At 57.6% G+C, this 9,935-nt stretch overlaps 2 protein-coding genes across 2 annotated transcripts; one reads left to right on the top strand and one right to left on the bottom strand.

Annotated features, from left to right (window-relative positions):
• Nucleotides 1–110: 110 nt before the first annotated feature.
• PFDN6 (prefoldin subunit 6) lies at nt 111–1,657 on the top strand. Its single transcript, XM_060110150.1, has 4 exons — nt 111–423; nt 693–763; nt 845–969; nt 1,446–1,657. The coding sequence occupies exons 1-4, from the start codon at nt 360–362 to the stop codon at nt 1,573–1,575; spliced, it is 390 nt and encodes a 129-aa protein (XP_059966133.1). The 5' UTR covers nt 111–359; the 3' UTR covers nt 1,576–1,657.
• Nucleotides 1,658–1,913: 256 nt separating this feature from the next.
• On the bottom strand, nt 1,914–9,625 carry RGL2 (ral guanine nucleotide dissociation stimulator like 2). Its single transcript, XM_060110349.1, has 18 exons — nt 9,490–9,625; nt 9,062–9,264; nt 7,708–7,791; nt 7,274–7,452; nt 7,093–7,143; nt 6,706–7,003; nt 6,184–6,435; nt 5,998–6,101; nt 5,820–5,904; nt 5,664–5,732; nt 5,422–5,496; nt 4,831–4,863; nt 4,589–4,710; nt 4,397–4,492; nt 4,203–4,314; nt 3,804–4,094; nt 3,270–3,384; nt 1,914–3,161 (listed from the first exon to the last, which is right to left on the bottom strand). The coding sequence occupies exons 2-18, from the start codon at nt 9,221–9,223 to the stop codon at nt 2,950–2,952; spliced, it is 2,340 nt and encodes a 779-aa protein (XP_059966332.1). The 5' UTR covers nt 9,224–9,264; nt 9,490–9,625; the 3' UTR covers nt 1,914–2,949.
• Nucleotides 9,626–9,935: the final 310 nt, after the last annotated feature.

Raw genomic sequence — 9,935 nt, 5'->3', positions numbered from 1 at the left:
TTCAGCGGAACGCCGCTCATTAAACATGTTAGAACTACATTTCCCGGCATGCGTCAGACGAAAGCTTCCGGCGCCGTCTTTTCCCGGCATTCGATGTTTGCTTCCGGGTTTACCAATACTGAAGGGAGAACGTGAGTGGGTCAGGCTTTCGGTGGAGGTGTTTGGGGTCTTGTTTGCCCCGCCACCCCCTGGGGCCGGGGTGGAGCAGATATTCCGGATCCGGAGAGACTGCGGTGTCCCGAGAGGCTGCCTGTCAGGAGGGCTGTCATTTCCGCAGGCCAGAAAAGGGAGCTCGGGTACCTTCCAGAGTGTGAGACCCAGCGCCCCGCTCCCGCTCCCCGCAGGCTTTCGTCCCCGCCATGGCTGAGCTAATCCAGAAGAAGCTACAGGGAGAAGTGGAGAAATATCAACAGCTACAGAAGGGTAAAGGAGGAGGGTCGGTGTGGCCTCGCCCCAATTCCCTCACAACCCAAAGCCATACCCAGACCATGTGTTCTGCACTGCCTCCACCCCACCCCCCTACTCCCGGCCCCAGCGTGCGGTTCCATCCCCACCTCTATACTCTTCCCATCCACTGACTCGCCGCCCCGTCCTTGGCCTACTTTCTCAACTGCATCTTTTTCTCATCAGGATTTTGGGGGTCGGGTGGCGCATGTGATGTCTCTAATAAAGTCTTTCCTCCCACCCACCAGACTTGAGTAAATCCATGTCAGGGAGGCAGAAACTAGAGGCACAACTAACAGAAAATAATATCGTGAAGGAGGTGAGAGACTGGGATTTGTGGGGTGAGGAGGGATCTGTCCTGGCAGTAATTCTGATCATATATGTCCCACCCCTCCATCAGGAACTGGCCCTGCTGGATGGATCCAATGTGGTCTTTAAACTTCTGGGTCCCGTGCTGGTCAAACAGGAGCTGGGGGAAGCTCGGGCCACAGTGGGGAAAAGGCTGGACTACATCACGGCTGAGATGTGAGTCTTTATTCCACCCCCCTGTGATGTACCTGACGCGTTGGGATAAAGGTGTTGAGGAACCATTGTAGAGTCGCTCTCCAGAGTAGCCCCCAATTGTCCAGTTCCTCCAACCCTTCCCTTGTAACTCCTCTCCTCCATCCTCCCCTTATTTTTTATTTATTTATTTTTTTGGCGGTACACGGGCCTCTCACTGTTGTGGCCTCTCCTGTTGCGGAGCACAGGCTCCGGACGCACAGGCTCAGCGGCCATGGCTCACGGGCCTAGCCGCTCCGCGGCATGTGGGATCCTCCCGGACCGGGGCACGAACCCGTGTCCCCTGCATCGGCAGGCGGACTCTCAACCACTGCGTCACCAGGGAAGCCGCCATCTTCCCCTTAGATCTCAAGTTTTTCACCAATCTCCTTCTTGCCTTCAGCACCCTCAACAGTAAGTCTCACTAATTTCTCCTTACTTGCTTTTTTGCCTTTCCTCAGTAAGCGATACGAATCCCAGCTCCGGGACCTAGAGCGGCAGTCAGAGCAACAGAGAGAGACCCTTGCTCAGCTGCAGCAGGAGTTCCAGCGGGCCCAGGCAGCAAAAGCAGGGGCTCCTGGGAAGGTCTGACCCTGTCCTGGGGGCGGGGGAGGGGAGGAAATGAGGCAGCTCTAGGGTCTATACTGTAGCTAATAAAATGTGAAAACACCTGGCCGTTTTCTGACCAGCCGCTTCTGTCTTAATTGTCTCCATCCATTCTCCTGGTCCCTTCCACCTTATATGTTTATCACCTGCATTACCCTCTCAGGTCCAGACCCTTGCACTGGAATCTCTGTGTGGCAGAGTAACCCTTCTTTCTTGAGACTAAAATCCGAAATGTCTCAAACCTAATTCTTGCCTGTATGTGGAACCCTTAACTCTTCCTTATTTTGGTTGGAAACAAGAAAAGGGCATTTACAGTGCAATAATTTCAGGGAAAGTGAGTTTATTGAAGAACTCACAATTCTCTAACCCCAGAATGAAACATGGTGACCCTCCTTTGCTATGATTTCTTGTCATCCTCAAAATAGCCCTGGCATATTATTTTTAGTCTCTTTCTTCCTAGAATTTGAGTGTAGCTTAAACTGATTCCAAGCCCCAGCACATAATGCATTGTAATATTGTAAGGTCTCCCAGTTTGTACATTGTCCACAAAGTTGTTCTTCCATTTCTTTGTCCTAAAATTGTTTCTTACAAATTCAGAGTCAGGGGTGTTCTTCGTGCTGATCACTTTAATTGGGATGGCTAGTACTTGACATGGGTTTGTAGCAACTGAGGAGAAACATGTAAGAGCAAATAAAGGGACCAGGGATGGCGAGGTTGTTGGGGTGGAGCAAACCATTCTGAGGAAACCGTTTCCACCAAGTTCTTGCTTCCAGCTCTTCATGGATAGAGAACACTGGGCCCCTCTTTTTCCATGGTGTCTACCTTCAGCCAACTCCCCACCCCCACTCCAAGCAGCTAGTTCGTACACACTGCAAGGACGGGAGCAGAGTTCACGTAGTGTTTTGGTTTCTTAGTGTCACAGTGACAGGAACCCCCAGACTAGGAAGAGGAGCTCCTACTAGAACCTTTTTCTTACCATTCCCTTCCCCTGGGGCTCAGAGCCTCTAGGCTTTTCCTTTCCCCCTACTTCCAGGCCTTTCCTTTCCCCCTACTTCCAGGCCTTTCCTTGGCCCTTAGCATGCTAGGATGTGGCCAGGAATCAGAAACGGATCCTTTTCCCAGCACTAGCTGTGTGCTGCATTCATGGAAAGTGGGAAGCTATACACGGGTATCCGTCTTGGGTACCAAGATTACCAGTTCCCGTAGGGCTGGATCTCGGCTGTCTGTTAAACCAGTGGCGCTTCACTGCCCCAGGTCCTTCTGGATTTTTTTCCCAGTGTGGCAACTGCCACCATTCAGGATGGCTCCCCACATCTGGCACAGCCACCATGAGTTCTAGGAGCCAACAGGGCTTCCTCCTCAGAACAGTGCTCGGGCAATCTTCCTCCCTTTGGCCTTGATCCTGGGAAAAGAACCCCCTCCTCCCTCACTTGGGGGAGTTCCCGAGGCAGAAGGGCCACTGGCGTGGCCCAGTGTAGCAGTGGAGGGCCGTCGCCGCTGCCGCAGGAGGAAATCGAGTGAAGCTCCATCCATAGCGTAGAAGACGTTAGCCGAGGGGGGGATGGTCAGCTCTGTAGGTTCAGAAAGGGTGTCAAACACAAACACAGTCATTCCCCGCACAACCCCCCGGATGTGGACGCACTCTCTTCCAGAGTCTGTCTGCCCTCCCGGCCTCTGACCTCGCTCCCCTGGGAGCAGCTGCACTAGCTCATACTCTGAAGCCACCGCAGAATCACGATTGTTTTTCTTAAGGACACGACTGATGACACTTGGAGCCTTGTCCTGGCTTGTCACCTGGCAGGACAGCAGACCAAAAGAGCAATCAGTTGGCCATGATGACCTGTGCTTTCCATTTTTCCAACCCTAGCCAGTGATCCCAACCAGAAAAGGTTACCCGCGCCCAAACTTTCGAGCGAAGAGGGAAACCCAACATGGTGGCTCCCTGTACTCCATCCGCCAGCCCGCATAGTTGCTGGGCTGCTTCCTGTGGGGAAACCGCTGTTGGTTCTGAAAATCTAATACGGCCACCCAAAGTTCAAGGTGCACCAGCTAATGCAAAGTAACCTTCAAAAGAAAATATGGTTGCTAAAACCAAAGGTCGGTTAAAAGTAAAATCATCCTCCCATTTGGCTGTTGACATCTAAGACATCATCCATCTCTAGTCCCTCGGGGCACCATCCTTCACCCCACCTCCCAGCCCGCAGCTCCCTCACCAAGATGCTCTTGTAGACACTGCCGTCTTCCCCCAGCTCCATCTGGACTCGGATGATGTGGCAATCAGAGGCCCCTGGCCCAGACCCCCCTCCCCCATATCCAGCCCCCCTGGAGGCCCCTTCTGCACCCCCACTGAGCGGGGAGCCACAGGAGGCTGAGCGGCGGTGACCTCGAGAAGGCCTCGGGGAGGAAGCTGGGGGAGAGAGGTGGCTGGGGTCAGCGGGACTCTGCAGGGCTGGAGTGCTTTCCAGGGCGGAGTCCAGAGATGAGACAGACGGCCACTTCATGTGCTGGGGACAAACGACACAGGGAACTGGCACGAAGGCAGGGAGGTCAAGGGAGAAAGATTCACGAAGTCAGGGTCAGTGTTGAGGTCAGAGGTCAGGAGCGGAGCTCACCTGGGCCAGCCGGGTCAGCAGTGGAGCAGGGGTTGCAGGCACCTCCTCTGCCCCCACACTGGGCCAGTCCCAGGAGACAAGGGGTGTGGGACCTCCAACAGAACCCAGCACCCTGGAGTGGCAGGACATTGGGAAGGTCAGAGGGAGAAGGACAAGTCCCCAAGAGACCACCCTCCCACCACTGACTCCCTCACTCTGTCCACTGCGAGATGACCAGCGTTGGCCGAAGCACCCGCGGGGCAGGAGGGTCACTGGTACTGGATGGCTCCACCTCACAGGACACTTGATGGCTGAGGATGAGGGCAATGGGCAGAGGTCAGTGTGTGACACACTGACCCCCACGCCCAGCCTGAGCCCTGGAGTCCCAACCGCACCCAGCCAGTCACCTCTGGGCCTCTGTCAGTGGCCGGAGCCCCTGTAGCCACCGCTGGATATCGGGGTCAGGTCGGAGGTCGTAGCCACGACATTTGTTCTGGAGCTGCCTCAGCTCAGAAAGGACAGCAAACTCCTAGGAAGGAGCCCACAGACTGCAGGCGTCAAAACTCAGGAACCCCTGACTTTGCCCTCCTCTCCCCTTCCTGGGATATGGCTAGGGACAGCGAGCATCCAGCCCAAGTGCTCCCCTCACCTTCCTCCGCTTGTCAAAATTGATGTATCCGTTCTGCAAGGATAAAGGGGATGGGGTGAGGGTCCCAACCCTGCCACAGAGAGAACATTCCCTCTCCCAAACACATTTCATTCGGCCTCTCTGACTCCTCCGGCCCTCCCCCTCCTCCCCCTCTCATCCATCATGTCCTAAGCCCCCTACCTTACCCTTTAAATAGAACATCATGGGTCAAAATTGTGTCCACTTTACAGTTGAGAAAGTTAGAGCTCAGAAAAGATAAGGAACTTGCCCAAGATCCCAGTATTGGTTTATTTAGCAAACTATATATATATGCTTACATCTCAGGCATGTTCTGAGCACTCGTCAAACATTAATTCATTTAACTCTCATAATAAAAGGTTGATGTAGATGCATCACTAGTTTCCCATTTACAGATCACTAAGGCACAAGGAGGTTAAGCAAACTTGCCGAAGTAACAGAGTCCTGGCAGTGCTTCTGCCTTGCAGCCCCTTCTGGAAGGAGGTCTGTCTGACCCTGAGGCCTACTCATTCCATTATCGCGATGCATGCACGCGCACACACACACACACACACACACACACACCCCACTGACCTCCAGCTCATCCTTGGAGGCTGCGTCCAGCATCACAAGGTCCTTCAAGAAGGTGCCAAGGTATGGGACCACACCCTGAGATCAGAGGGAAGAGTCGGTCACCCCTGCCATTGATCCAAGGGCGCTCCATCTCTCCACACTTTCCTATCCCATTGCCTCAGAGAACAAGTTGAATTCTGCTCACCCTGCTGTGCCTCCTCTTCCATCCCTCAGACTGCTTCCACCCCCAACTAGTCACTCACCCCACCCCGGGAGCCAGACCTCGGGGACTTCTTGGAATTGGGCTCCAGAGAAGGCTGCAGCTTCACCTCCTGGTGGTGACAGAACAAGGAGACATGGGGGTGGGGGTGGGGGGGGGAGGGGGGGGAATGTCTGGGAATGCCGGGAACAGGCCTCACCTGCAGGAGGAGCTCCCGGCTCTGGGAATAATTATCCTCCTCGGAGAAAATCTGGCAGAGGCTGGAAAAGACTCTGAGGCTGTCCCTGGGGAGCAGGGGGCAGTGGCCTTGAGGAGGGGCCTGGCTCAGTTGCCCCCCTCCCAGCCCTTACCCGACTCCAGTGCCCCATCCTCCCCACCTGGCTGCTTCCCCCCAGGCTGCCCGAAGCCTGTGGATGGGGCTGGATTGCAGGGCCGACACCACAGCATACACTGAAGAGAAGTTTCGGAGCAGACGGCACTCCTGTGGGGATCACAAGAGGGGACCGCAGCTGTGGGCCTCTTTCCACACCACAGTCCCCAGTAGGGCCGAGCCTCTCTCTTACCTCTGCCACACGGATCCACTTCTCCAGCAGCCGGGCCCTCTGGGGGGGACGGAGTGGACGTATGGTCACCTCCCCAGGCCCCTCTCCAGTTGAGGTAGCCCCCAGGACAGAGCTGACCACTGCCCCTGCCACCTTGTTGAACTGTATGACAGTAGCCCGGACAGACGGGCAGAGGTGGGAATGTCCTGGCCGGCCTCTGTGACCCCACAGGCCCCCCAGGCACTGAGAGGGGACCAGATTGAGAAATAGCTCCTGTGGGGCGGAGGTTAGAGGTTAAAGTTTGTAGTCAAGTGAGGTCAGCCTTCCAATATCGGGGGTGTGAGGATCTCAGGTGGCCAAGGAACCAGAGGGGCACAGGGTTTGAAGGGCAACAATCAAGAGGAAAGGGGGCAAGGTCAAAACTGGGTGGATGGAAGAGATTGGGAGCTGGATCAGGAAGGGTTGGAAGCACGGTAAGGATCTGGAGTCAGGGACAGGTTAGTAGGAGGCAGGGGGCATGGGGGTCAGAGGTCAAGGTCTCACCGCATCTAGCAGGGTCAGCTGTTCGGCCAAGTGGTCAGCGAGGAACACCAGGACATCCGTGGGGTCAGCAGGGGGATCGCCGGGGAGGGCCAGGGGCTTAGGAAGTTCGGGGGTCTGGGGGTCCACCCGGGACCGGAGGTTGCGGATGAGGTCAGCGCCGCCCCCCCCAACACCCTCCCCTGCTGCATACCCTGTCCGAAGCAAGAAGCTCTCAAGCCGGTCAATCTGACCCTTGACCTCAGAGCCAAAATCCTCAGGGTGAGAGGCCAGCCAGGTTGACAGTACAGAGATGGCTACCCTGAGAGAAGTGGAATCCGCCAGGGGTCAGATGTCAGGCTGCAGCCTGGGCGGAGGGAACTGTGAGGTTAAGAATCAGGGGTCACTCACCCTTTTGTCCTCTCTAGCTCATCAGTAGGATGAGATTCAAGGGCTTCCAGCCTGGGGAGTGGAAGAGATTCTATCTGTCCATTTTTTCCAAAACGCTAGTGGCTTTGACTATTTGGGCGGGATATTCTGGCTTTAGAAAGTCCAGACATGTCAATGACCCTTGGTCCCTTATGACCCTGACCTGTCAGCCATAAGCCCTAGCAGGGCAGGCGTGGAGGTGAAGGCCCGGTGAGTAGCCAGGAAGGCTGCCGTGAAGGTCACGTCAGTCCCTGATGTCCGGGCGTCCAGCAGGTGTCTGACCAGGGCCTCCAGAGTGCCAGCTCGGAGCCTCCGGGAGGAACGCGGGGGAGGCCTCGGGGCCTGGGGGAGACAGAGGGCCAGTCACTGACCCTTTTTTCAACTCTGCCCCTAGATATCTGGGGGAAATCCCAGACCTAGGAGATGATCCAGGCTCACTGTATTAAGATTCAGAGAGGGCAAAAGACTTGACCTAAGTCACACAGCAGAGTCCGGTCTGCAAACTTCCAACCTGGCACTCTGGCCAGAAAGTTGGCCGGAGGAAGGGGAACTGGGAGGTGGAGGGTCAGAGGTGTGAAGTCAAAGTTATGATCTCACCAAGGGATCAACAGGCTGATACTGGCGACTTGTGACAGTAAAGGTGGCACCATCCTCCTCCTCGTCCCAGGCAGACACAGGGGCCTGGAGGAGCAAGGAAGGGGAGGTCAGACAGTTCCCCACCATACCCCACTGCCCAACCCTCAGTCCCAGGCCCTACTCCTCCCTCTGTACCCCTCACCTGTTGCGGCGGGGGACAGTACCAGCGAGTACGAGGGGTGGGGGGGACTGGTGACCCCAGGTCTCCCCCACTGGGGCCCAGACAGCCCCCCGCAAGCCGCCTCAGGGCCCGGTGGAGTCTAGGGGGTTGCCGTGGGGGGCTGGATGGAATGCAGGAACCCTGGTCCTGGAGACCGCTGTAGCCCCTTCCCCCCAGAGCTGAACCCCAGAACAGCGGAGAATCAAGGTGCAAAGGGTAGGAGACGGGAAGCGAGAGAGGCAGAAAGCTTGAGGCAGAGACCTTGAGAAGCTGAAACCTCAGTCACAGGCACAGCTGCATGCTCCGCCCTCCCCCGCAGGAACTGACCAAGCCCAAAGAGTTAGTCCTTCCCCTTAGCCCCCTTTCCCCGGGTCCCTCAGCCCTGGAGACCCCCCTCGAGGTGGCGGCTCTGATCCCAGTACAGGAAGGAGAAGGGGAAGTGGGGATGATATGGGGGAAAGACTCAGAATGTCATGTGACCCAGCCCCTCCCCCAACCGATCCCGAAAAACCAGCCCTGCTAGTCACCCAGCCCTCACCCAGACTCTGGACCCAGGAGTCCAAAGCCTCGGGGCCTCAAATCCAACTTTTGGCGCCTCCCGAGGCCCCAGTCATACTCCTGGCCACCACCATTAGTCCCGGAGAAAAGCAGGTGACCACCCGCCACTCAGCCCGGGATGGTCCCTCCAAGGTCCGAGAACCTTGGCTTCGCGCCTCCATCCAGAGCCCGGCAGGAGAGGGGGGAGGGGTCACGAAATCAAAGGGTTCCCTCCCCAATCCCGGAATCAGAGGAGCGGGTTACTGTGGAAACAAACCCCTCCCCGCCAAACAAAAACAGGGAGGGAGACAGGGACCTAGACACCAAGCCCAGAGAGACGGGCACACTCGGGAACAGGCGGAGAGGGCCAGAGACCCGCAGGACAGCCAGCCAGACGCTCCTGGCAGGAACAGGGCAGGTTCCTGCGGGCAGGTCCTGAGTCACACTGCGGCACAGAACCACAGAAACGCCGGGACTCCCCGCAGCGGGGAGACAGGCAGACACCAGCGAGAGGCGCGGAAGTAGCTGAGGCAGGAAGAGATGAAGGGACACAGACACCGAAAGGTGGAGAGTCTCTGAAATATACACGCCCCCTACCTCCCACCTCCCGCGTCTCACCTCGTCGTCTTCCTCCTCCTCCTCCTCCTCCTCCTGCCCCCCGCCCACGCCCCGGCCACCTGGGCCCCCACCCTCTTCGGGGTCTCGACTCCGGAAGCTGCTCAGCACGACTCCCCCGGGGGGGCTCGTGTCCAAAAACAGCCGCAGGGGCCGCGGGAGCATGGCCGAGTGAAGGAATCAGCGGGGTCGGGCCATGGGGGCGCCTGGGGAGAGACAGGAGGGGGGCAGGTGGAGAGTCAGGTGGGCGCAGGGGATCCGGAGGGGAGGTAAGCGGGTGGGTTCTAGGTAACCGGATGGGAGTCCTGCAGGGAGGCTAGGCGGGGGGGAAGGAGGGATACAGGGGTGGAATATGGGGGGCCTTGCATTTTAGGGATGAGGGGGTCACGAGTACGGGAACGGGCAGGGTCACAGGGTGCTCTGGCTCTGACCTGCTCAGTAGGGGTGGGGGCAGCGCAGGTCCCGGGCCGCTGTTCCCGTAGGTCTCCGGTCCCTGATCAAGTTCCCAGACCGAGTCCCTTCCCTGGCTTTTCCGCACCCCCTTGTACCCCACCCCCTCGCCAGACTCCCGGGCCCTCCCGCCCTTTCCGCTCCCCCCCACGTCCGCCCGCTCCGAGAGCAGGAGCCAAAAAGGGAAGGAAGTGAGGACAGGAGCCAGGGCCGCGAACGAGAGGAGCGCTGGACACTCAGGGGCCGGGACCCAGGAGCCCGGGTCTCCAGCTCCGCTGTCCTCGAGCCCCCCGGACTCGGGGATCCTGGAACCCAAGTCGCCCCGCACTGAACTGGTATAAAGATTTCAGTCTCCAGTCCCCGGGGAAGGGCAGGAGCCAAATTTGACATTCCTCTCCCCCAACACAACCACTAGGCCAAAACTCCC

Source organism: Mesoplodon densirostris, chromosome 10, assembly GCF_025265405.1.
Source record: "Mesoplodon densirostris isolate mMesDen1 chromosome 10, mMesDen1 primary haplotype, whole genome shotgun sequence".
Classification (NCBI taxonomy): Eukaryota; Metazoa; Chordata; class Mammalia; order Artiodactyla; family Ziphiidae; genus Mesoplodon; species Mesoplodon densirostris.
This window is presented reverse-complemented; position numbering and strand designations above follow the sequence as displayed.

What these genes read in the sequence shown, in the direction of transcription:
- PFDN6 (XM_060110150.1), top strand. Translation starts at nt 360, where the DNA reads ATGGCTGAGCTAATCCAGAAGAAGCTACAGGGAGAAGTGGAGAAATAT. An exon ending in AAAATAATATCGTGAAGGAG is followed by an intron (nt 764 to 844) that starts GTGAGAGACTGG and finishes CCCCTCCATCAG; the next exon opens with GAACTGGCCCTGCTGGATGG. An exon ending in GACTACATCACGGCTGAGAT is followed by an intron (nt 970 to 1,445) that starts GTGAGTCTTTAT and finishes GCCTTTCCTCAG; the next exon opens with TAAGCGATACGAATCCCAGC.
- RGL2 (XM_060110349.1), bottom strand. Translation starts at nt 9,223, where the DNA reads ATGCTCCCGCGGCCCCTGCGGCTGTTTTTGGACACGAGCCCCCCCGGG. An exon ending in GGTCTGGCTCCCGGGGTGGG is followed by an intron (nt 5,497 to 5,663) that starts GTGAGTGACTAG and finishes CTCTGATCTCAG; the next exon opens with GGTGTGGTCCCATACCTTGG. An exon ending in GCTGCTCCCAGGGGAGCGAG is followed by an intron (nt 3,162 to 3,269) that starts GTCAGAGGCCGG and finishes CTGAACCTACAG; the next exon opens with AGCTGACCATCCCCCCCTCG.